The sequence below is a fragment of the Saccharomyces cerevisiae genome, chromosome XIII (assembly GCF_000146045.2).
Source record: "Saccharomyces cerevisiae S288C chromosome XIII, complete sequence".
Classification (NCBI taxonomy): domain Eukaryota; kingdom Fungi; phylum Ascomycota; class Saccharomycetes; order Saccharomycetales; family Saccharomycetaceae; genus Saccharomyces; species Saccharomyces cerevisiae.
In genome coordinates, this window is record NC_001145.3 from 696,672 (window position 1) to 721,454 (window position 24,783).

At 37.9% G+C, this 24,783-nt stretch overlaps 11 protein-coding genes across 11 annotated transcripts; 5 read left to right on the plus strand and 6 right to left on the minus strand.

Annotated features, from left to right (window-relative positions):
- Window positions 1–124: 124 nt before the first annotated feature.
- GAS3 (putative 1,3-beta-glucanosyltransferase) lies at window positions 125–1,699 on the plus strand (the record flags this gene model as incomplete). The annotated part of the gene is made up of 1 exon (NM_001182722.1): window positions 125–1,699. The coding sequence occupies one exon, from the start codon at window positions 125–127 to the stop codon at window positions 1,697–1,699; it is 1,575 nt and encodes a 524-aa protein (NP_013942.1).
- Window positions 1,700–2,139: 440 nt separating this feature from the next.
- Window positions 2,140–4,368, minus strand: SKY1 (serine/threonine protein kinase SKY1; the record flags this gene model as incomplete). Its single annotated transcript, NM_001182723.1, has 1 exon — window positions 2,140–4,368. One exon carries the CDS (start codon window positions 4,366–4,368, stop codon window positions 2,140–2,142), a length of 2,229 nt encoding a protein of 742 aa, NP_013943.1.
- A 750-nt stretch (window positions 4,369–5,118) lies between these two features.
- Window positions 5,119–6,696, plus strand: GUA1 (GMP synthase (glutamine-hydrolyzing); the record flags this gene model as incomplete). The annotated part of the gene is made up of 1 exon (NM_001182724.1): window positions 5,119–6,696. The coding sequence occupies one exon, from the start codon at window positions 5,119–5,121 to the stop codon at window positions 6,694–6,696; it is 1,578 nt and encodes a 525-aa protein (NP_013944.1).
- A 211-nt stretch (window positions 6,697–6,907) lies between these two features.
- On the minus strand, window positions 6,908–10,216 carry TRS130 (transport protein particle complex II subunit TRS130; the record flags this gene model as incomplete). Its single annotated transcript, NM_001182725.1, has 1 exon — window positions 6,908–10,216. One exon carries the CDS (start codon window positions 10,214–10,216, stop codon window positions 6,908–6,910), a length of 3,309 nt encoding a protein of 1,102 aa, NP_013945.1.
- A 245-nt stretch (window positions 10,217–10,461) lies between these two features.
- ESC1 (Esc1p) lies at window positions 10,462–15,438 on the plus strand (the record flags this gene model as incomplete). Its single annotated transcript, NM_001182726.1, has 1 exon — window positions 10,462–15,438. One exon carries the CDS (start codon window positions 10,462–10,464, stop codon window positions 15,436–15,438), a length of 4,977 nt encoding a protein of 1,658 aa, NP_013946.1.
- A 206-nt stretch (window positions 15,439–15,644) lies between these two features.
- Window positions 15,645–17,000, plus strand: ERG8 (phosphomevalonate kinase; the record flags this gene model as incomplete). The annotated part of the gene is made up of 1 exon (NM_001182727.1): window positions 15,645–17,000. The coding sequence occupies one exon, from the start codon at window positions 15,645–15,647 to the stop codon at window positions 16,998–17,000; it is 1,356 nt and encodes a 451-aa protein (NP_013947.1).
- Window positions 17,001–17,259: 259 nt separating this feature from the next.
- On the minus strand, window positions 17,260–18,774 carry FMP42 (Fmp42p; the record flags this gene model as incomplete). The annotated part of the gene is made up of 1 exon (NM_001182728.1): window positions 17,260–18,774. One exon carries the CDS (start codon window positions 18,772–18,774, stop codon window positions 17,260–17,262), a length of 1,515 nt encoding a protein of 504 aa, NP_013948.1.
- A 192-nt stretch (window positions 18,775–18,966) lies between these two features.
- FSH2 (putative serine hydrolase) lies at window positions 18,967–19,638 on the minus strand (the record flags this gene model as incomplete). Its single annotated transcript, NM_001182729.1, has 1 exon — window positions 18,967–19,638. The coding sequence occupies one exon, from the start codon at window positions 19,636–19,638 to the stop codon at window positions 18,967–18,969; it is 672 nt and encodes a 223-aa protein (NP_013949.1).
- A 405-nt stretch (window positions 19,639–20,043) lies between these two features.
- On the plus strand, window positions 20,044–21,459 carry UBP8 (ubiquitin-specific protease UBP8; the record flags this gene model as incomplete). The annotated part of the gene is made up of 1 exon (NM_001182730.1): window positions 20,044–21,459. One exon carries the CDS (start codon window positions 20,044–20,046, stop codon window positions 21,457–21,459), a length of 1,416 nt encoding a protein of 471 aa, NP_013950.1.
- Window positions 21,460–21,903: 444 nt separating this feature from the next.
- On the minus strand, window positions 21,904–23,982 carry MRE11 (MRX complex nuclease subunit; the record flags this gene model as incomplete). Its single annotated transcript, NM_001182731.1, has 1 exon — window positions 21,904–23,982. The coding sequence occupies one exon, from the start codon at window positions 23,980–23,982 to the stop codon at window positions 21,904–21,906; it is 2,079 nt and encodes a 692-aa protein (NP_013951.1).
- Window positions 23,983–24,288: 306 nt separating this feature from the next.
- On the minus strand, window positions 24,289–24,732 carry MRPL44 (mitochondrial 54S ribosomal protein YmL44; the record flags this gene model as incomplete). The annotated part of the gene is made up of 2 exons (NM_001182732.1): window positions 24,289–24,527; window positions 24,675–24,732. The coding sequence occupies 2 exons, from the start codon at window positions 24,730–24,732 to the stop codon at window positions 24,289–24,291; spliced, it is 297 nt and encodes a 98-aa protein (NP_013952.1).
- Window positions 24,733–24,783: the final 51 nt, after the last annotated feature.

The following is a 24,783-nucleotide window of genomic DNA, read 5'->3' on the forward strand; positions in this document are numbered from 1 at the left end:
AAGGAAAATAAACAACAACATATACTGTTCTTATATAACATAGAACATCTATTGTTTCCGTGTTTTGCTCTTTCCTGCTTTTGTTCGATCAAAGATCACAGGTCTCAAAGTCGTTTAGCTAGCGATGCAACTATCTAAAAGTATACTACTGGCAGCATTAGCTGCTACACCATCTCTGGTGAATGCCATGCTCCCCATCCATATCAAGAATTATAGGTTCATTAAGCCATCCTCTGCCACAAATAGCGAATCCGATAACGAAGTTTTTTTTGTGAAAGGTGTCGATTATCAGCCTGGTGGGTCGTCTGGTTACGATGCTGACTCTGATACAGATATTCTTTCTGACCCTGAAGTGTGTGCCAGAGACGCCTACGCTTTCCAACAACTTGGTGTCAACACAGTGAGAATTTACTCCCTGAACCCTGACCTAAATCATGACAAGTGCATGACTATCTTCAACAATGCTGGTATCTACGCCATTTTGGATGTTAATAGTGGTAATTACGGGGAGAGTTTGAACCGTGCTGACCCATCTGGAACATATGACTCTTTGTATTTGTCAAGAGTCTTCAAATTTATTGACGCTTTCAAGAACTACCCTAACGTGCTAGGATTCTTTTCTGGCAACGAAGTCATAAATGATCAAAGCGACTATGCAAAAATTGATCCTCCATACATCCGCGCTGTTCAAAGAGATATGAAACAGTATATTTCAAAACATGCGAACAGAAGCATCCCAGTCGGATATTCTGCTGCTGACAATACTGATTTGAGGTTAGCAACCTTCAAGTACTTGCAGTGTAATTCGTTGGATGGAAACAAAGTCAATGATGATTTGGACATATCTAAATCTGATTTCTTTGGCCTAAATACTTATGAATGGTGCTCTGGCACTTCTAGTTGGGAATCTTCTGGCTATGACAAGTTAAACTCAACTTTCGAAGATGCTGTTATTCCGTTGATATTTTCTGAGTATGGTTGCAACAAAAATACACCAAGAACTTTTGACGAAGTCTCTGAGGGTTTGTATGGTGGTTTAAAGAACGTCTTCTCTGGTGGGTTGGTATACGAATACACTGAAGAAGCTAATAATTACGGTTTGGTTAAGCTTGATGATAGCGGTTCTTTAACTTATAAGGATGATTTTGTTAATTTAGAATCACAATTGAAGAACGTTTCATTGCCAACAACAAAAGAAAGCGAAATATCTTCTGACTCTATCTACAAGTGCGATAACAGTGCCATCACCAATATTTATTCTGGCTTTGGAACGAACAATTTCACTTTGCCTTCTCAACCAGCAGAAATTGCCAATATGATTGAATACGGTGTTAATGGCACCAACACCGGTAAGATATTGACTGATTATGCTGTTCCAACTACTTTTAACTATACAATTAAAAACAATAAAGATGATACCATTTCAGCTACTATTTCATACGACAAAGCTAACTCACTGAACGAACTAGACGTCACAGCCACAACGGTCGCAAAGTCAGCTTCCACATCACAATCATCTTCTCGCTCCTTAACTTCAAGCACCAGTCCATCTTCAAGCACTGGCTCATCTTCAAGCACCGGTTCATCTTCAGCTTCAAGCAGCTCCAAAAGTAAAGGCGTCGGAAATATTGTTAATGTTTCCTTTAGTCAGTCTGGATACCTTGCATTATTTGCAGGTCTGATTTCTGCTCTACTCTGAGCTGCTCATGTATTTTTTTGAAACATCCATGGACTTGTTTTCGTTTTCAACCGTTTTATTTTTTTGTGTTCTTTTATCTTAACATATGTAAAACAATTTATATGTTTTTAAATAGTAAACTTTTCATCAAAAACGCTTAGGTATCACACCCATCATCCTTCACCAGGACAACCATTGGGTGCAAAAAATAAAATCAAAAAATGTCGAGTATGGATTCAAAAACCGCTAAAGATAAAAGAAAGGAGAATCAGCATAATCTTTTGTTGTTACTTCAGAATATTATACTAGGTGTTACAAATTTACTTTGGTAAAAAAAAAAAAAAAAATTGCAAAAAAACTACTGAAAAATAAACAACTGAGCAGAGAACTAAAGTATGCAAAAAAGAGGTTAAACAGAAAAAAAAGTAAAAGGCAAGGGCAAAATAAAGGTATAAAGGTAATCAATGTCTTTTATGATCGCGGACTTCTTCAAACCATCCGGGGATATCGGAACCACTCCCGTACAACTCTCTATCAGGTACCCGAATCTCTTCCATACCCAAGGTATCCTTGAGCCATGGATGGTTAACCAAGCCACCTGCATCAGCTCTTTTCCTTGGGTCTAGCTGTAACATAGGCGACAAAAAATCAGATATTTCCTTGGCTTCGTCCTTAGAAAACTTATATTTTTCAGTTAAAACATCTTCTAAGGGCCAAAATTTCAATTTCGAGATATTTCTTAAAAGCCCTCTTGAATTGAAGAAAGTTCTTGTATATTTGCCGTTCCTCAAAAGGTATGATGGTAATTCTCCCAATAACTCGATGATTTGTGCAATATGGTCATCATCCTTAGTGTAGGAATGACCTTCGTCCGGTTCGAAAAGAAAATCTCCGGTAATCAATTCAAAAATTAGACAAGCAGTAGACCATATATCTGCACCACAACCCCAAGGGGCGCCTAGTAACACCTCTGGTGATCTGTATTCTCTTGTCTGTATAGAATTCGTGTAATGTTCGTCATACCAACAAGCATTACCTAAATCAGCAATCTTGATCTGAATCAAATTTTCTGGGGAGTTGATATCGGTACTGACGTTTGAATTTGAATCCATAGTATTAGAAATATATGGACCATTTGTATCGGAGCTTTGTGATATATTGGAAATATCAAATGTAGATAAAGAGTCTGCCAGCTGCTCTTCATGCAAAGGTGTGTTCATTATGTCCTCGTTATTATTGTTGTTACTGTTGTTATTGTTGTTATTTTTATTTTTACTATTATCATTATTGTTGTTATCATTACTGTCTTCATTTATGAACATCCTGGTCACAGAATGTGGTACTGAATTTAAGAAACTATTGTTGCTATTCTTAATGCCTATGCCATTATTAATACTGTTATTATTGATGGAAGATGGAATGTTCCTATTCCCAGATACGGAGGAAAAGCTATTGTGACTACTACCACAAAAGTGCGCCCTCATTTCAAAGAAATTTGATGAACTAATTGGGGAAGGTAATGGTTGCGACCCTGTGATAATTGTATGACGTCTAGGTCTTCTAAAGCATCTTTTTGACAAGTCCTTCTCTATAGAACGAGATTTGGAATTTGAGCTTGAGCCGCAGGGCATACTTGTTTGGCATTCTGCCCATTTCTCATCACTGCTATCGTTCGCGGTAATATCAGAAGACCGCGAAACGTGCCTCTGCAACCTTTTTGCCTCTCTCTTCTGTTTATCCAGTGCCTCGACCATTTGAACGATACCCTCAACATCTCCAATCTCCATCAACACGTTTTCTGGTTTAATATCTGTGTGTATAATACCACACCGCCTATGCATGTAATCAAGACCAAGCAGTAACTGCTTCGATATTTGCTTGACATAAATCAATGGAATGCCCCTATGTTCATACTTCTTTATCAAAGCCAGTAAGTTCTCGCCGAGGACTTCAAATACCATAACCACATGGACGCCATTGGGGCCCTTATGGTTGAAATGATCTAGCAATTTCAAAATATGATTAGCCCCCATGGAATCCTCCTTTGTATTATCGGCGTCATTCACTCTTTGCAAAAGCTTAATTTCGTCTTCAGCAGCTTCTGTGTAAACTTTGTCGCCCCGAACAATCTTCATAGCAACGTGAGTGTTGTTTACCATATCCTTTGCCAACCAAACGGTGGAGAAGTGGCCCCATCCCAGCTTTCTTACTAAAATGTAGCGTGCATCCTTATAGGGCTCGCCCTTAAAGGCAGGGTGGTACCCACCCGGCCTGTAATCTTTCAAAGACTCTTCGTTCCTTTCGTCACATGATGAGATAGAGGAATCTGAATCCAAATCTGAGTCTGATTGTGGCCCCGAATCCGATTGGATGGACACATGCGATTCAACGCCGCTATCTGGTTTTTTCTTAATGCTCTTTGTAGAAAAATCTTCTGTCTTCGAGGAAGTATCCTCTTGTACAGTACCGTTGGCACTAGAGGATGACTTGGAAGTCTGCAAGGCCAAAGACAGTTTAGACTTCGTTGGAGCAGGCGCCTTCTTCATCATGTTATAATCCCTTTGAAAGAAATTCTTCTTCGCTTCCTGCGAGCTTGTTGCTTCCTCACATGAAATGCTCGCATCCGTACTAGTGTCAGCCAAATGAGCGCTTTTAGTCACAAACCCAGGATAGTTAATTGATGAACCCATTAATGTCTACACTTCTTCTTTACTCTATCTCTTCAACCTCAAAAGGGGGTGTCTATTTATACCAAAAAACACAATTATTTCTCAGCGCCAGGTGATCTAACAATTTTGAATCAGTTTTCCAATCTCTATTAACTTGCCAGCTACAAATAGATCCCTCTATATCCTGTGACTTCTCTATAGCTCTTTCATAGCCCACACTCATTGTTTATTCTCTTTCAAATAAATAACGACGATAAGATTTAGAAAAATAGAAAAAGAAATTAGAAAAAAATCCGGAAATAATATAGGCTCGTCCGTAACGATTTAATATCACGTGGATAGTGATATAATTATGAGGTGTTGCCAAATAGAACCTTTAATTATGTTTAACAGCGAAAAAACAAGGTTGTCAAGTAGCCGACTCATTTCTTCGTGACGTTGGTGACAGGAATATGCTTTCATCCTCTCGCTCCCCTACAATGGCTTCGGTTCCCGACATTTTGACTCTTTTCATGCCGTCATTTCTTTTTCTTGCTTGCAGGAAATGAAAATTTTTTTTTTCTTTGGCGATGAGCATCGAGAAAAAATATTTCTTTTTTTTATCATTTTTTCAGTTTCATTTTCATTTCACAGTTATAAAACATTAGTTGAGTTATAGTTTCGGTCACGGTAGTCTCTAATTAGCTTGCGTTCGTTGTAGTTTAACTTCCCTGGGTCATTTGGTAGGTAATATCTATATTCTAAAATAAACTAACGACATCAATATTCACAATGGCTGCCGGTGAACAAGTTTCTAACATGTTTGACACTATCTTAGTGTTAGACTTTGGTTCTCAATACTCTCATTTGATTACCAGAAGATTAAGAGAGTTTAACATCTATGCTGAGATGTTGCCATGCACTCAGAAGATCTCTGAGTTGGGCTGGACTCCAAAGGGTGTCATTCTTTCTGGTGGTCCATATTCCGTATACGCTGAAGACGCTCCACACGTAGACCATGCTATCTTTGATTTGAACGTTCCAATCCTGGGTATCTGTTACGGTATGCAAGAATTGGCTTGGATTAATGGTAAACAAGTTGGTCGTGGTGACAAGAGAGAGTACGGTCCTGCCACTTTGAAGGTGATTGACGATTCCAACTCTCTATTCAAAGGTATGAACGACTCTACTGTCTGGATGTCTCACGGTGATAAATTGCACGGCTTGCCAACTGGTTACAAGACCATTGCCACCTCCGATAACTCCCCATACTGTGGTATTGTCCACGAAACTAAGCCAATCTATGGTATTCAATTCCACCCAGAAGTTACACATTCTACCCAAGGTAAGACTCTTTTGAAAAACTTCGCCGTTGATTTGTGTCACGCTAAGCAAAACTGGACTATGGAAAACTTTATCGACACTGAAATAAACAGAATCAGAAAACTGGTCGGTCCAACTGCTGAAGTCATTGGTGCTGTTTCCGGTGGTGTTGATTCTACTGTTGCATCCAAATTGATGACAGAAGCCATCGGTGATAGATTCCATGCCATCTTGGTCGATAACGGTGTTTTGAGATTAAATGAAGCTGCTAACGTTAAAAAGACCCTTGTCGAAGGTTTAGGTATCAACTTGATGGTTGTCGATGCTTCCGAAGAATTTTTAAGTAAATTGAAGGGTGTCACTGACCCAGAAAAGAAGAGAAAGATTATTGGTAACACATTTATCCACGTCTTTGAAAGAGAAGCTGAAAAAATTAAGCCAAAAGATGGTAAGGAGATTCAATTCCTGTTACAAGGTACTCTTTATCCAGATGTCATCGAATCCATTTCTTTCAAAGGTCCTTCTCAAACCATTAAAACTCATCACAACGTCGGTGGTTTACTAGAGAACATGAAATTAAAGCTAATTGAACCATTGAGAGAACTGTTCAAAGACGAAGTCAGGCATCTAGGTGAATTATTAGGAATCCCTCATGATCTAGTCTGGAGACACCCTTTCCCTGGTCCAGGTATTGCTATTCGTGTTCTAGGTGAAGTTACTAAGGAACAAGTCGAAATAGCAAGAAAAGCTGACAACATTTACATTGAAGAAATCAAGAAGGCCGGCTTATACAACCAAATTTCCCAAGCCTTTGCCTGTTTGTTGCCCGTTAAATCCGTTGGTGTTATGGGTGACCAAAGAACCTATGATCAAGTTATTGCTTTGAGGGCCATTGAAACTACTGATTTCATGACTGCTGACTGGTTCCCATTCGAACACAGTTTCTTGAAGAAAGTCGCCTCAAGAATTGTCAATGAAGTCGATGGGGTTGCTAGGGTCACTTACGATATAACTTCCAAACCTCCTGCAACTGTTGAATGGGAATGATTCATTTCTATTTTAACATTTTCTATATATATATATATATAAGCCTAGTACAAATATAATTCATCAACGTTCAAATATTTTTAAAGCATACTTTTTGCACAATAACAGCAGGAGAAATGTAAGTAGGATGCGAAGAAGAAAAAACCTATTGTATTATCTTGTACATAAGTATGCACCTTCGTCTGCATACAGCTTTCTGAAATACGTTATTTTAAAAAATCAAAATTGACTCAAATGCATTAGAGTGATCAACTCTACAACTTTTACCATTTATGTTGGTAATTTCAACACGCGGAAAATTTAAGTAGCCCTTTTTTAAAGGAATCAAATGGACTTCAAACTCCTTTCTTTTCTCTTTTATTGCGCAACGTTTCTGGCCATGAATTAACCATTCATTACTGCTCAAAATTTCAAAAATATATCCTCCGTCATCTATAACATCTTGCCCCCATTGTCCACTAAGATTTTCCACAATTACAGTATAGGAAAGGGAATTGCCTATGGTAGCTATAGTATCGTGTAGCGCATCGTGGCTAGTTTCCATTTGCTCGAATTGTACATGAAAGAATTGTTCAAAACCTGGTAGTTGTACCGGAACAGTCAACTGTTTCGGTACCAGATTCCTCACATACTCATCCATATCAGTATTACATACTGCAATTCCTCTACTCACTTTATTCAAGCAGATCAATATTTTGTCAAGGACCGCTTTTTCAATGCATAGGTTACGTATCTTCGACTTTGTTTTATTCAGGTCTATTGAAGTCTTTAACAATCTAATTATCCTGTTTTCTTTGAATGCATCATAATCGTATTTCAACTTTTTCAAAATTTCTAATTCCCAAAATGTTTTCCACTTTTCAAACAGAATAAACCATTCAACATCACCTTCAATAAGCACGGCGTCTGTAATAAAGCAATCTAGCTGTTCTTTTAATGTGTTGTATCTAACTTTCAGATTAAAGATGTCTTTTGAATCGAAGTTATTATTGGCTGTGATTTCGTAGCAATTAATGAAACTCTCATTCCCATCGAAAGTAATTAACGCGGGTGTAGTAGCGATGTAGTCACCACGTATGTTGTAATCATTTCGTGTATCTGGTGCTGATAATTCTGAACTATATAAAATTACTGGCTCTTCCCTGACTGAAGAGTTTAGAAGAAATTTGAAGAAAAATATATCCTTTTTAAAAATATCTTCCACTGAAACAGACAGTTGTAAATAACATTGAATGCGGACCTTCTTGGTCTCACCAAAGGTGCCTTGATCATTTTTTTTGGTGAAGGATGTTTTAATTATTAAGTCGAAGGCGGTTATTTGGTCCAACAGATAGTATTCTAGCCTAACGTTCTCGAATGGAGTATTATATCTCTTCCTTGCCTGAATTTCATCCATGGAAAAACTAACAGGTAAATTTTTCATGTTTCCAATATTTTTTTGCACCTCAACCTCTACTTGCAAAGATTCTAAAGCGTCAGATTGCACGCTTTTCAATTCAAGTGCATACTCTCCCAAGTTTAAATTATGCGCCTGCTTCACCAGAACCTTAGTACTTTCCTTACAATATATTTCTGGCACTACAATAAACTCATCTTGATTCTCCGGAAACTCCTTTACAAAAGTAATCCCCTCAACAATGATTTCGAAAGAAAGCAGAGAAAATTCACCGTACATGATATCTCTACACTCCAATATTAGTTTATTTTCACCTTTCTTCAAAAGAAAATCACTGGCTCCAAAAACTATCACGTCTCCCCCCATATTTTTCAAAGATAATCTCATTGTTTTTGTACTGATATCCTCCGGAAATCCGTAGCTTTTCAAGTTAACTTCAATAGCACTAACATTCGCTCTTGCCAGATGAACTTTAGAATTCAAAGTTACTTCGAATAGCCCATCTAAAGGATACATTAGATGAATGTTATTTTTCATTTGTAAATCCATGAACTTTTTCCACCAAATTTCCTTGCTATCGTTATCTTTGCATAACTTAAGTATATTGAGAAATGCATTAGTTAAAACGGCCGATGCAGAAACTGATTCCCCATCAATCTGTAAGACGTCTAATTTGGGGCAGTGGCTCAAGGAATCAATGAAAACTTGCAATATTTTCAAACCAATGCTATTCCAGTTCGTTTGAGTATAATATTCGTAACAGGAAAGGAAAAGCGAGACTGCCTCCTCATATTTCTTTCCCTGATAGTAAAGCAAACCTATCTCAATGGATAAAATATCTACTATCCTTTGACGCTTCCCTTCACATTTGTTGAAGAGAGAAAGAATTTCTTTGGTGAGAGTAAGGAAGTTTTCTTGGAAGACAGTTTCATCGACAAAAGTTTCTTTTAATAGATCAAATTTGTATTTAACGTCACTATTAGGGTAGTTTTTGTCCATTAGTCTATAACCACTTGTAGCCATAACACCTTGCACCCAGTTGTCGCGCTTCAACATTAATAACTCAGCTTTGATTTCACACAAGAGAGGATTTGAGACATTCTCAAATTCAAAATATGACAGCATCGAAGTTATAAAATAGTGCTTAAATTCCAATAATCTCACAGACTTTCTATACTCTATTGATATGGATTCAATAAAATTCTTGATTAGTTGAAATGCTCCTACAAAGGCGGTCAACGTCTGGTCCTCTAGTTTTAGAAGTCTTAACCTTCTAATGAAAAAATACTTATGCAATTGAAACTTATCGAGTGTACCTTCTATTATTATGGAGCCCAGTGATTCATCTGATTTAGAAGATGATTCAAAAGGTACCTGAAGTTTTCCATCCGGCATATTCATGTTTCTACGGAGTATTTCTTTTTTGATTTTTTGCAATTCCAGGCTGGCATCTTCCAAAATATTGAATACCACATATAACTCGTACAATTTTTCTCTTGTCAAAAGCTGTTCCTCAAAGTTATTTCCTTTTTGTAAATTGGCCAACGAATGTTGCAAATGTGTCAATCGTTTTTGAAAGATGCTCAGTACGGAAGCCTTAATCTTTTGGCTAAATTGGTTCCAAAACTCCTGCCTTTCTTTGGGAGATCTATAAACCGATCGAACTTCCAAAGTTTGTACATGCGGAAAGTCTTTGCCAAATTTCTCCATTAGGGATACCGATTTGAATAGGTTAGAGTCCACTACTTCAGAATTGGCATACAGTAAAATAATTGGTTTATAAATCATTTTTTCTCCTGTCGATGAAGATACAGATTCCAGATTTGGTAGCCACTGTCTCACAAGAGGCCGTACTTTGGCCCTGTATTGGTCGATAGAGATACAGTTCACTATCAAAAATCTGATAAACGGCTGTTCATCATTAGACTTGTCTGCCTCCCCTCTACCTTCTGGAATCAATTCAATTGGAAGCCTGTTAACCGTTCGTACAGTTCCGTCAAATGCCTTCCAATGTATATTGTCTAACGGTAAAATCTGCTGAAACTCTGGCCTCAGACTCTCAAATAAATCAAACGGGTCAAAATAGCTGACAGGAACCGATCCACAATATATTTCTTTATCCATCTACTATATTAGCATGTAAAAGCAAGTTCACTGGCTATTTTTATTGCTTTTATGCTCACTTTCTTTCAAAACTTCTAACTTGCACTTTTCACCATTTTCATGTTCCGCGAGCTGTTCTTAAGAAGTGAAAACAAAGGAATTTAAAATGCGAGAAAGTCTTTAGTCCTATTGACAAGTATATTGAACACGTTGTAAATTCACCAAGGGGTTAAGTACAAGAACCAATAAATCTATACTGTGAAAATATGTCAAAAAAAAAAGAAACCTTTACTCCAAGGGCAAATAAACTTAAACTGACGACCCCAAGAAGAAAACTGAAAATACTGTCATCTCTCCTTGACGCGGACGAGGATTCCAAAATGAAAGATCAACATGGGTACTCAAGGGTCCACAATGATAAATACAGAGTAGCAAAGCCTACTCAGCACTCGACTTTACATGAATCTATTTCCTCCAGGCGAAGCAGTCATATTCATAATAAATCCCTTCATGAAGATAGTGCGAGGGCATTAAGCTGGGTAGATTCTCTAATTAATAGGGGGAAAAGTATACTTACTACACTAGAAAAGGAAGATGCCTTGTTTGAGCGTAGTCTTGAGGAGGAAAGACAACGTTTTCAGCTTCATGACTCTTTAATGAACAAGTACACAGGAAACAGTAAATCTCATCAGCGACTAATCGATCTCAGGAAGAGCCAATACGGAACGGATACTTCTTTCCAAAATAATGATGAAATTCCCTTAGATAGTTTCATAAGTTCTCCCTTACCGGACGCTGAGGACGAGTCGTCCTCAAATATCGACTCCGATAAGGATGAAGATCTGGAAGGTAAACAATCTTTAATCAAAGATTTCGATCTTGAAAATGATGAATACGAGCTCTCTGAAGAAGAAAAGAATAGTGACGGCCAAAGTAGTCCTTCAATAATGATATTATCAGATGAAGAATATGCAGAGGAAGGAGCACTACAAGATGTATCGAATGATGAATATGCCGAAGAGGAGGGGCAAGTTGAGAGAAAGAATATAGGGCAAGAACAGGCAAATGTAGAGAATGCTACACAAATTAGTTCTTCTGATTCCAGTGAAGGACAGAATTATTCAGAGGGAGTAGAAATGGAATTAGAAGACGACATTGATGTGGAAAGCGATGCTGAAAAAGATGAAAGTCAGGGTGCAGAAGGAACAGAACATTCGGTAGATTTTTCAAAATACATGCAGCCTAGAACAGATAATACTAAGATCCCCGTTATCGAAAAATATGAATCTGATGAGCACAAAGTCCATCAAAGATATTCAGAAGACGGTGCATTTGATTTCGGTTCAGTAAATATTTCAGTTGACGATGAGTCCGAGGATGAAGAAAGTCAAGCTGAAAGTTACTCAGCAAATGCTGAAAATGTGTACCACCATAATGAACATGAACTGGATGATAAGGAACTAATAGAAGATATAGAATCTTCAGATAGTGAATCCCAAAGTGCACAAGAAAGCGAACAAGGAAGTGAAGATGATTTTGAATATAAAATGAAAAACGAAAAAAGCACGTCAGAAGAAACTGAGAATACCAGCGAAAGCAGAGACCAAGGTTTCGCTAAAGATGCTTATACTAAGAACAAAGTGGAACAACAGGAAAATGACGAAGAACCTGAAAAAGATGACATTATCAGAAGCTCTCTAGACAAAAATTTTCACGGAAACAACAACAAAAGTGAATACTCGGAAAATGTTTTGGAGAATGAAACTGATCCTGCTATAGTAGAAAGAGAAAATCAAATTAACGATGTTGAAGGTTATGACGTAACAGGAAAAAGTGTCGAAAGTGATTTGCACGAGCATTCCCCTGATAATTTGTATGATCTCGCCGCAAGGGCTATGCTTCAATTCCAACAAAGTAGAAATTCGAACTGCCCTCAAAAAGAGGAGCAGGTATCCGAATCTTATTTAGGGCACTCAAATGGAAGCAACTTATCGGGCAGGTCTTTAGACGAATCCGAAGAGCAAATACCCCTAAAGGACTTCACAGGTGAAAACAATAATAATTTAAAAACAGACCGAGGTGATCTTTCATCTTCTGTTGAAATAGAGGTTGAAAAAGTTTCTGAAAAGAAACTGGACGGTTCTACAGAAAAAGAACTGGTACCACTATCCACAGATACTACGATTAACAATTCATCATTAGGAAATGAAGACAGTATCTATTATTCACTCGATGACGCTGATGCTATATCAGAGAATCTTACCGATGTTCCTCTTATGGAAATCAAAACAACTCCGAAATATGAAGTAGTAATTTCTGAATCTGTGTATAGTTCTACTTCTTACGAAGATAACACAGTTGCCATGCCACCGCAAGTGGAGTACACTTCACCATTTATGAATGACCCATTCAATTCGTTGAACGATGATTACGAAAAGAAGCATGACCTACTGAAATCAACGTTAGCAGCCCTTGCCCCAGCTTTCACCAAAAAGGATGCAGAATTTGTGGAAGCTGGAGTGACGAAATCATGCTTGACATCTACATCTGGGCACACAAACATTTTTCACACAAGTAAGGAAACTAAACAGGTGAGCGATTTGGATGAATCTACGGAAAACGTTACTTTTGAAAATGAAAATACAGGTGATGAAAATAAAAATCAAAGTAAAAATTTTCCAGGCGTGGCTAACAGTACTGACAAGTCAACTGAAGATAACACGGATGAAAAGTACTTTTCAGCGATTAATTATACCAACGTTACAGGAGACTCTTCCTGCGAGGACATAATTGAAACGGCTTCAAATGTAGAAGAAAATTTAAGATACTGTGAAAAGGATATGAACGAAGCTGAGATGTCTTCTGGCGATGAATGCGTAAAACAGAATGATGATGGTAGTAAAACTCAAATTTCGTTTTCAACAGATTCGCCAGACAATTTTCAAGAAAGCAACGACAACACTGAATTCTCTTCTACTAAATATAAAGTAAGAAATAGTGATCTTGAAGACGACGAATCACTCAAGAAGGAACTTACAAAAGCTGAAGTAGTTGATAAGCTTGATGAAGAGGAAAGTGAGGATTCATATGAACAAGATTATGCGGATCCAGAACCAGGCAATGATGAAGGCAGTAATGAAAATATAGTTAAAGGTACAAAAAAGGATACTCTCGGAATAGTAGAACCAGAAAATGAAAAAGTTAATAAGGTGCACGAAGAAGAAACACTTTTCGAAGCCAATGTCAGTTCATCCGTAAATGTTCAGAACAAAGACATGCACACCGACGTCATCAATCAAGAGGCGCAAGCGAATTACGAAGCTGGTGAAAGAAAATACTATATCCAGAATACAGATACGGAGGAAGCACACATTTCCATTATCGAAAGAATAGATGAGAATGCGATTGGAAATAATATGGAGATCCCAGAAAGGTCGTGCGTGGAAAAAACGCACAACGAAGTGCTCTTTGAAAGAAGAGCAACTACCATTGAAAACACAAAAGCCCTGGAAAATAATACCAATATGCATGATCAGGTTAGCCAAGCTTGCTCTGATTCAGACCGAGACCAAGACTCCACAGCTGAAAAAAATGTTGAGGGATCTGCAAAACATAATTTGGACATTCGGGTGTCCAGTTCGGAAATTGAGTCTGTGGAACCATTGAAGCCAGAATCTGATCGATCAAATATTTTTTCATCCCCAATTCGTGTTATTGGAGCTGTAGTTAAGGGAGTGGGTAAGGTAGTCGACGTAGCTGAATCATTCGTGAAAAAAATTGATGTTATGGATTCTGAGAGTGATGATAACGTTGATATTGGTGATTATAATCAAGACATTTTTAACAAGTCGAATTCTACCGATGCATCTGTTAATATGAAAAGTGTAAGTAGCAAAGAGAGAGACAGCGATGAAGATGAAGCTGTCATACTCGGAGGAGTTACCGCAGAAGCACATAATGACAATGGTAATAATTCTCGTGTGATAAACATCGATCCCACGACAAACGGTGCTTATGAAGAGGACTCCGAAGTGTTTCGACAGCAAGTAAAGGACAAGGAAAATTTGCATAAGTCGGAAGAGCCGCTAGTTGAAGGTTTACAATCCGAGCAACATTTCGAAAAGAAAGACCACAGCGAGAATGAAGAAGAATTTGATACCATATATGGAGATATAACATCAGCAAATATTCACAGTAATGCCCCCGATGATATTAAGAGACAACAACTCCTAAAGAATCTAAGTGACCTAGAGAATTATTCTCAGAGGCTCATTGAAGATTCCAGGAGAGGAAAAAATCAAGAAGAATCAGACGAAGTTAATACAAGCCGTGAACGGGATCTCACGTTTGAAAAGTCCGTTAATGAGAAATATGCTGGAGCAATTGAAGAAGACACTTTTTCGGAGTTAGATATTAGCATTCAACACCCCGAACATGAAGAAGACCTGGACCTATCAAACAATCAGGAGAGGTCAATAGAAGAACTAAATTCAGAGCCAGAAGAAGCTGAGTTGTACGAATTGGAAATAGAGGGCCCTACAGAGACAGCAGCTTCTAGTAAAATGAATGATGATGAAAGGCAACGCGGAAATATACCGTCCACAGATCTTCCATCTGATCCTCCGTCTGATAAGGAAGAAGTGACAGATTCTTATCCCTATTCAAATTCGGAAAATATTACCGCTGAAAAGAGTGCGCCAACATCACCGGAAGTGTATGAAATATTCTCAGACACGCCAAATGAAGTCCCTATGGAAATTAATGATGAAATTCCCGCCACCACGCTTGAGAAACACGATAAAACCAATGTAACATCCGTTTTGGATGATAGATCAGAACATTTATCTAGCCACGATGTTGATAATGAGCCACACGATAATTCCATTAACATCAAAGTAAATGAAGGTGAGGAGCCCGAACATCAAGCAGTGGATATACCTGTTAAAGTAGAAGTTAAAGAAGAACAGGAGGAAATGCCTTCAAAATCTGTACTTGAAGAACAGAAACCAAGTATGGAACTAATCAATGATAAAAGTTCTCCAGAAAATAATAATGATGAGGAAACAAACCGCGAAAAGGACAAAACTAAAGCAAAAAAGAAAAGCCGTAAAAGAAACTACAACAGCAGAAGACGGAAAAGAAAAATCACAGAAGGCAGTTCTGCCGCATCAAATACTAAAAGGCGTAGGGGGCACGAGCCAAAAAGCCGTGGACAGAATACGCATCCAAGTGTTGACAAATAATCAAATTGTATACAGGAATATGTAGATAGTAATAATTATTGCGATGCGTTTTTCTATACGAGATCTAAAAGGAAAAAAGTTCGGTTTTAAGGCGGAGTTAACGTCATGTCGAATGGAAAGAAAGATTATATAAAGAATGGAAAAACAAAAAAGGTGAAAAAACATCTTGGAAGGCCTCATAATAAATCAATCGGCTGCCTCGAGAAATGTCAGAGTTGAGAGCCTTCAGTGCCCCAGGGAAAGCGTTACTAGCTGGTGGATATTTAGTTTTAGATACAAAATATGAAGCATTTGTAGTCGGATTATCGGCAAGAATGCATGCTGTAGCCCATCCTTACGGTTCATTGCAAGGGTCTGATAAGTTTGAAGTGCGTGTGAAAAGTAAACAATTTAAAGATGGGGAGTGGCTGTACCATATAAGTCCTAAAAGTGGCTTCATTCCTGTTTCGATAGGCGGATCTAAGAACCCTTTCATTGAAAAAGTTATCGCTAACGTATTTAGCTACTTTAAACCTAACATGGACGACTACTGCAATAGAAACTTGTTCGTTATTGATATTTTCTCTGATGATGCCTACCATTCTCAGGAGGATAGCGTTACCGAACATCGTGGCAACAGAAGATTGAGTTTTCATTCGCACAGAATTGAAGAAGTTCCCAAAACAGGGCTGGGCTCCTCGGCAGGTTTAGTCACAGTTTTAACTACAGCTTTGGCCTCCTTTTTTGTATCGGACCTGGAAAATAATGTAGACAAATATAGAGAAGTTATTCATAATTTAGCACAAGTTGCTCATTGTCAAGCTCAGGGTAAAATTGGAAGCGGGTTTGATGTAGCGGCGGCAGCATATGGATCTATCAGATATAGAAGATTCCCACCCGCATTAATCTCTAATTTGCCAGATATTGGAAGTGCTACTTACGGCAGTAAACTGGCGCATTTGGTTGATGAAGAAGACTGGAATATTACGATTAAAAGTAACCATTTACCTTCGGGATTAACTTTATGGATGGGCGATATTAAGAATGGTTCAGAAACAGTAAAACTGGTCCAGAAGGTAAAAAATTGGTATGATTCGCATATGCCAGAAAGCTTGAAAATATATACAGAACTCGATCATGCAAATTCTAGATTTATGGATGGACTATCTAAACTAGATCGCTTACACGAGACTCATGACGATTACAGCGATCAGATATTTGAGTCTCTTGAGAGGAATGACTGTACCTGTCAAAAGTATCCTGAAATCACAGAAGTTAGAGATGCAGTTGCCACAATTAGACGTTCCTTTAGAAAAATAACTAAAGAATCTGGTGCCGATATCGAACCTCCCGTACAAACTAGCTTATTGGATGATTGCCAGACCTTAAAAGGAGTTCTTACTTGCTTAATACCTGGTGCTGGTGGTTATGACGCCATTGCAGTGATTACTAAGCAAGATGTTGATCTTAGGGCTCAAACCGCTAATGACAAAAGATTTTCTAAGGTTCAATGGCTGGATGTAACTCAGGCTGACTGGGGTGTTAGGAAAGAAAAAGATCCGGAAACTTATCTTGATAAATAACTTAAGGTAGATAATAGTGGTCCATGTGACATCTTTATAAATGTGAAGTTTGAAGTGACAGCGCTTAACATCTAACCATTCATCTTCCGATAGTACTTGAAATTGTTCCTTTCGGCGGCATGATAAAATTCTTTTAATGGGTACAAGCTATACATACTAGGATGAGGATGGTACTGAGAACGATAAATAAACTTTCTAGATATATAACTTTATGTCATTTAAATATAAATAAAGTGCGTGTTAGCTTGAAAGTGTGCACTCAGATAGTTTGGTAGTTGGAGGACAATCCTCTTTCATTCACGGGCTTGGGCAAAATCTGAGATCGTATGTAAAATGTTAAAGTTAGTGAAAAAACGACTGTGAGGATTACCAGTGTAAGGTTTATTGGGAATGGATTCATGTTGAAAGTAGTATGTGTCCATTTGTCCAGTAAGTTTTGACTCATGTTGAAAATACCACAAATGCAGGACAATAACCCATAAACAGTACCAAATGTGTCAAATCCAAAAACTTTTGAAGAATAATCAGAAACAACTGTGTAATAAAATGGTCTGTACACTACCAGAAGTACTATACCTATTAAGTTCCAAGTGAATGAATTTGGAATCAAGCCAAAAACACCTATAGCGGTAGAAGTGGTGAACAATATTGTGAGAGTGGACAAAGTATCTGTATGGTCCAAGAGCAGCCCAATAAATGGTATGGAAACAGCACCGCCAAGTGGAAGTAACATATCAAAAATGGAATTCAATTTTAGTGCTAAATCAGGATCATTTAATAAGTATTCTTCTTGTGTTCTGACGGTAGCAATAAAATAGTTTATCCTCAGCATGGCAACAAGCGCAAATAAAAGCATTAAATAAAACCACGGACTCTTTATTTGTTCATAAGCGGATTTCCCATGCAAGACTCCGAATATGCCGCCTGACTTTTTCTGCAACTTATCTTCAACGTAAGTTTCCAATACCGATTTCCTTCTCTGCGGCCTTGATGGGATACTATCTTCTTCACGCTCGATTGCAATCAACGATTGACGTTCCTGTTCATCAGGGATGATACCGGAGCCTGTATCACCCTCGATGAGTCTTCCGTTTTCATCTAAACCTTCCACAGCGATCTTAGCAATGTGATTGACAGTTTTGTAGGAAGAATGAGGCATTATCGTGAGTTGACAGGCAAGAATAAACACTGGAACAATCAAATATAGGGTGAAAAATCTGGAAACGTTCAAGGTAGGAAACCAGTTTTGATATAACAACCTATATAACAGAAACAGCGCAGATGACGAATCAAATGATCCTGTTAGTAGGGCCAATACGGTTCCTGATCTTTGTGGGAAGCTATTTGCCAATTGAAAACATGAAATGAAGACGAACGGACCGGCAACTGCCAAAAGCGTGTAACCGACAAGATATGGGTCCCAAAGAGACACTAGATGCTTGGCAGAAATAAAATTACCGCTTGCTAGGAACAAGAGACATGATCCTATTATTCCGCAGACACGAGGTCCATACATATCCAAAATCTTACCGACAGGAAGGGCCATGATGTTTGTTACAGTAGCACTGAGAGCAAATATAAAATTTAATTTCAGATCCTGTGCAGTACATAATAATCTATCACCATCCTTAGGATCACACAATTCATGGTATACACCTTCTGAAATTAAAATAGGTTTCAAAGCAGCAAATCCAAAGATAATACCAGCTGAAAAAAGACACCAGATACAAGCACAGGCAACCTGTGCGTATCTCAACGTTCTTGTACTGGTCATTACAGTCTTTACTGCCCTAATACTGGCCTAACGAGGAATAAAATCATTTATAGATGCCATTGTTATCGTTATCATAATGAAGCATCGTATCGGTAGTTAAGTTAATTTGACGTATTATTACCCGGAGGATTTAATCATGTATAAATATGTATGTGAAGATTATGTGAAGATTACGTGCTATATATACTTGCCTCAGGTCAACTGCTGGAGCCATTGAGCCACTTTTCTCACAAACCCTCTTGAGTTCGGCACAAAGTGGCCCCCAGAGTGCATTAGTAAAGTGCGAGAGTCTTCCGTACAAGAGTTATATAGGCCTTGCACTTTGGCCGGCTCTGTGATAGTGTCAAGTTCTCCTTGAACATGTAGAGATGGGACCGATATTGGATGCAGGTCGTACTGTTCTTGATACTGTTGTGGTTGGAACCTGAAACCACTGACCGCCATGAAAAATTCTAGCGGCGGCTGTTCTTCTGTTGTAAGGCCCAACAAACCATTGAAATCCGTTGCTAGGTATCCAGCTACACCGGCTCCTTGACTAAATCCTACAATACCTGCAAATGGACCATTTTCAAGGACATAATTGTGTAAATAGTCGATTGTCGTCTGCGGTATGAAATAGCCACCGGTGGAAGGGTCATTCTCTAGCCACGCAAGCACACCGGTATTCTCACCATCCCCAGGTGCATCAGCAATTACCTCACCCAAGAAATCAGGAACATCAGCTGGGGGAAATTCATTGGGTGCTGTTGGATAGTAGAGTTTATATCCTAACTTTTCCATTTCGGCGCGAAACCCCTTTGTCTTAGAGGCAAAGTAGTCACCTGACTGCGCAAGCCCATGTAACATCAATACATTCTTCGTCATGGTTACAGCTATTAAATCTTATAGTCTTGTAGTATTGCACATTCTTTCTTCACTTATACCTTTTTTTTCTTCTCTATTCTTCCTTTTTTTGCTTTTCTTTGAATTTTTCAAGTGAAAAAAAATCCTCGATTATAGTGTGTAAAAAGCATCAATAATTTATATTGTATATGGGCTAGAAAGCTGTCGTAATAGCAAAGGGATTATATTAGTGGACCTGATTAATTCTAAAAAGATATTTTACGGATAATAATAAAGGTTTTCTTTTGAGACCAGTTAGTCCATTTCTTTCAACTGGCTGTCATAATTTTGAATACTATTTATTGATCGGATCAAAAGGGAAAACTACAGCTTCGGTCCTCGTCGTCCTACTTGAAACCCTGCTTTTTTTATTTGTTATTAATAATTATGAGCATTTGTCCACATATACAGCAAGTATTTCAGAATGAAAAGTCTAAAGATGGGGTTCTAAAAACGTGCAATGCTGCCAGGTATATATTAAATCATTCCGTACCCAAGGAAAAATTCTTAAACACCATGAAATGTGGTACATGCCACGAAATAAACTCTGGTGCAACTTTCATGTGTCTACAATGTGGATTTTGTGGATGTTGGAACCATTCGCATTTTCTCTCTCACAGTAAACAGATTGGTCACATATTTGGTATCAACTCAAATAATGGCCTTTTATTTTGCTTCAAATGTGAGGACTATATAGGGAATATCGATCTGATTAACGATGCTATCCTAGCGAAGTATTGGGACGACGTGTGCACAAAGACCATGGTTCCTAGCATGGAAAGAAGAGATGGGCTTTCTGGCCTGATCAACATGGGATCCACTTGTTTCATGAGTAGTATTCTCCAATGTCTAATCCATAACCCTTACTTTATTAGGCACTCAATGAGTCAAATTCATTCTAATAATTGTAAAGTGCGTTCTCCAGATAAATGTTTTTCATGTGCACTCGATAAAATTGTTCATGAACTTTATGGAGCGCTGAATACAAAGCAAGCTTCTTCGTCATCTACATCTACTAATCGGCAAACCGGATTCATATATCTTTTAACTTGTGCCTGGAAAATCAATCAAAATCTAGCAGGGTATTCACAACAAGATGCTCATGAATTTTGGCAGTTTATAATTAACCAAATCCACCAAAGCTATGTTCTTGATTTGCCAAATGCCAAGGAAGTCAGCAGAGCAAATAATAAGCAGTGTGAATGCATAGTGCATACTGTGTTTGAGGGCTCCTTGGAAAGTTCTATTGTGTGTCCAGGCTGTCAAAATAATTCAAAGACAACCATTGATCCATTCTTGGATCTTTCTCTGGATATCAAGGATAAGAAAAAACTTTATGAATGTCTTGACAGTTTCCATAAAAAAGAACAGTTGAAGGATTTCAACTATCATTGTGGGGAGTGTAACAGCACTCAAGATGCAATAAAGCAACTAGGCATACACAAATTACCATCGGTTTTGGTTTTGCAATTGAAAAGATTCGAACACCTACTTAATGGAAGTAACAGAAAACTAGACGATTTTATTGAATTTCCAACTTATTTAAATATGAAAAATTACTGTTCAACGAAGGAAAAAGATAAGCATTCTGAAAATGGCAAGGTTCCAGACATTATTTACGAATTAATCGGTATTGTTTCCCACAAGGGGACGGTTAATGAGGGACATTATATTGCATTTTGTAAAATTTCTGGAGGGCAATGGTTTAAATTCAATGATTCCATGGTCTCCTCTATATCTCAAGAAGAGGTTTTAAAGGAACAGGCATATTTATTATTCTACACCATTCGTCAAGTAAATTGATTCAGCAAATAGCATTCAACAATAATAATAAAACAAAAAAGAAGAAAAAGCTATGCATATTCCTATCACAGTTAACGCTTGCTTCCGTTCTTTTTTCTATATCATCGTTTCCATCATGTTTTTCTTTAAATTGAATACTTTCCTATGCTCTTAATGAGTTGCGATTGTGCATATACTGTATTTCAAAATCCTTTGTATCTAACTAAGGAAGAAAATTACTATGACGTTTATTCAGGATTTTTTTTTTTCATTCCTTGCTATACGAACAAAAGAGCAAAGGCTGGAAAACTAAGTGAGTTTATATATAGTAATAATTAAAGAACATATCATTATCATGAATTTAGAATGCAAATTTGCTCCTCTCAAAATGGCATACCTTGTTGTTCGCGAAGGCAAGCCCTTGGTTATAAATAGGATATAATATAATATAGGGATCAAGTACAACTATTTTCTTTTCTTAGCAAGGAGACTTCCAAGAATATCCGTCTTTGGCGTCCTTGATGCTCTTCCTTTTCCCCTTCTGGAAGCGGTTTTGGTGCTCGCAGCAGGACGAGTCTTTGTTTTTGTTTTTCGACCATTAAGTAAACCATAACTAGCGTCCTCTTCGTCAGTACTGACCATAATTATGTCATTCTCATCAATATCAACATCATCTTGAGCATCGTTATTATCACCGAGTTCATTTTCTGCATCGGATATGACAGTTGAGTCTGAAAAAGCAGGAATTTTCTTTTTCGTTGCAGTTCGCACTCGTTTGGGTTTGCTCGTTGGCTTACTGCTTTCCGCTTGACTAATATGGGTTATTCTTGATTCATTATCAACATGTGATTGGGTAATGTCTGGAGATCCAGTTCTTACTTCTCTATTACTAGACCGGAAGGAATCTAGCCCATTACCATTGAATGCGAAATTTGTCTCATCATTTTCTTTAGGGGGAGTCGGCCTAACACTGTTAGCACGCTTAACCTGTTTTATAAGCGCTTTCATTTCCTCTGCATCATCTGTTCTCAGAAATTCTTCATTCGTAGATAATATTCCAACTTCGTTCGATATTTCATGGCTAATAAATTCTTTAAGAGCTGTTTTCTCATCTTTATCTACAAACTTCTTTACTGCTTCATTCAAACCAACTTCTGGTAATAAAGATAGTTGCATTTTGTTCAAGAGATCATTAACCAAAGTTTGAACTTCTAGTTCACCGCCACTTTCGCTGAAAAGTTTCTCAACATCTCTATCACTGATGCTTGTTCCATTTATACCGGATTTTTTTGATCTAGTTACAGGTGACCTTTTTTTATAAAACTGCACAACGTTATTACCGTTAGCAACACGTCCCACAAATCGATTGCTAAATCTACGCGGGTTTTCAACTTGGTAATCTATTGGGGATTGTGTATTGGAGGGTGCACTATAATCAACACGTAATCTGATCAATGGTTTCGGTAATTCCGCAACCATGTCACCTTCACCATCGTCCGCTAATTTTTGTTTAGTTTCCTCATTAGCGTCGCGGATCATTTCTTCAACTTGTTCAATAAGATACTTAGACGTAGCATCTTTATCGTGAGGCCTCAAATGGGGAACATCTTGTAACGAAATGGATTTCATTTTGAATGTCCGTATAGTCTCAAGAGGAATAGGTGTCATTTTTGGTGCTTCTCCATACTTTATGTCAAGGATAAAGACATACTTGGGTTGTGCCTCAGCCTCACAAAGTGAAGTAGCTACAGATGAACCTGGTTGTAATACATCAAAATTTTTAATTGGATTGTGTACGAGATTCGGAATACACTCATGTTCATGACCCCATATCACCATATCCAGGAAATCTGGCAAGAACTGTTCAGGTAAAAATGCAGTATTCGTGTGACCTGTATGATTTTGATGGACGCACATTAAATTAAACCATTCACCTTCTCGCATAGTCGGTACTTCAAAAGTGACACCACCATCCTTAAAAGTTCTAAATAACCTTTCATCACGAACAGCGGCTAATCCGTACAATGCTAACTTAGTGGACCCTTTCTGAAATAATAATGGCACGACTTTTATTTTATCAGATTCGATGACTTTCCCGAAATGATTTATTAGACCAGTCGCATGAAGTATATCCATAGGACACAACAGTGAGTCCCCCGACGCATCATCATGATTACCTGATATGCCGAATACGGGAATAGAAATATTAAAGTTGGGGTCCTCATAGTTAACGTTGGTAAATTCATCGTAGTGAAAAACTTGTGAGGGATCGCTCAATAATTCTAACTCGCAAGGCTTGTCACCCATGCAACATAATCTCAAAGTCTTCAGTACTTGGTAGAGTGACTTCTTGGAAGGCTTATTCACGTGAAAAAGATCACCGGACTGTACAACCATGTCTACGTTGTTATTTTTGGCCAGCATCATGACTTCATGGAAAGTTTTCCAAGAATCATCGCCAGTAATGGGATCATTTTCGTTGTAACCCACATGATTATCTGTAGTAATTAAAATCCTTATTGTGTCTGGATCAGGATAGTCCATAGTCGAGTTTTATCGGATCTGAGCAGGTACAACTTGCGTCAATTGTCTGCATTCTCTTAATGTTGTTTCCACATTGTCTTCCTTACAAGCGTAAAGAGTAATTTAATATGGCTATAATGTTTGGGTTCTATTCGATTGGCCATACTATTTAAACCTTAAGTCAGTTTGGTTGGGTATATCTATCTATACGTTTGTGTAATTGCATATATATTATTTACAGGCTTGCTTGTGAACTCTGACTTTGTTTTTGTTAGAATATTAGAAACGTGCATGCCTACAATGAGATTTGTAGATGCCTTTATTTTCTCAATGCATTTCCAACATATGTTTGAGATCCAGCTGTTTCGAGTGACGGTCGAAATGATTGGCTAATTCCTGAAAGTTCATGTTTGATGGATCGACTTCCATTTCTTTTTTGTCCTTGTAGGTTACTTTCACAAGAGGCTTGACTTTATTGTAATCTGAGATAATTTCCGATTGAATCTGCGTGCCCATGTTTCGTTGCGTTGGTGGAATGGCAGCAAGTACTAACCTAGCAACTTTCGCTGAAATCAATGATATGACCATATCATTTGCTGTTAGTATTTGTGATAGATCGGTTCGAGCCTACCTCAGCCTAGTTTAGCCAAATCTTTAAATCATGATGGCCAAAGGTAAGGAGAACGAATAACAGAGCGAAAAAAAATACATACCTTCCTTGCCAAAGGGATTAAACCTGACAATTACCTTACTGAAGTATTTAGTTATCATGGCGAAGATATAATTAAGCTCGTTTCTTCTTCACATCTGTTCATCCTCTAT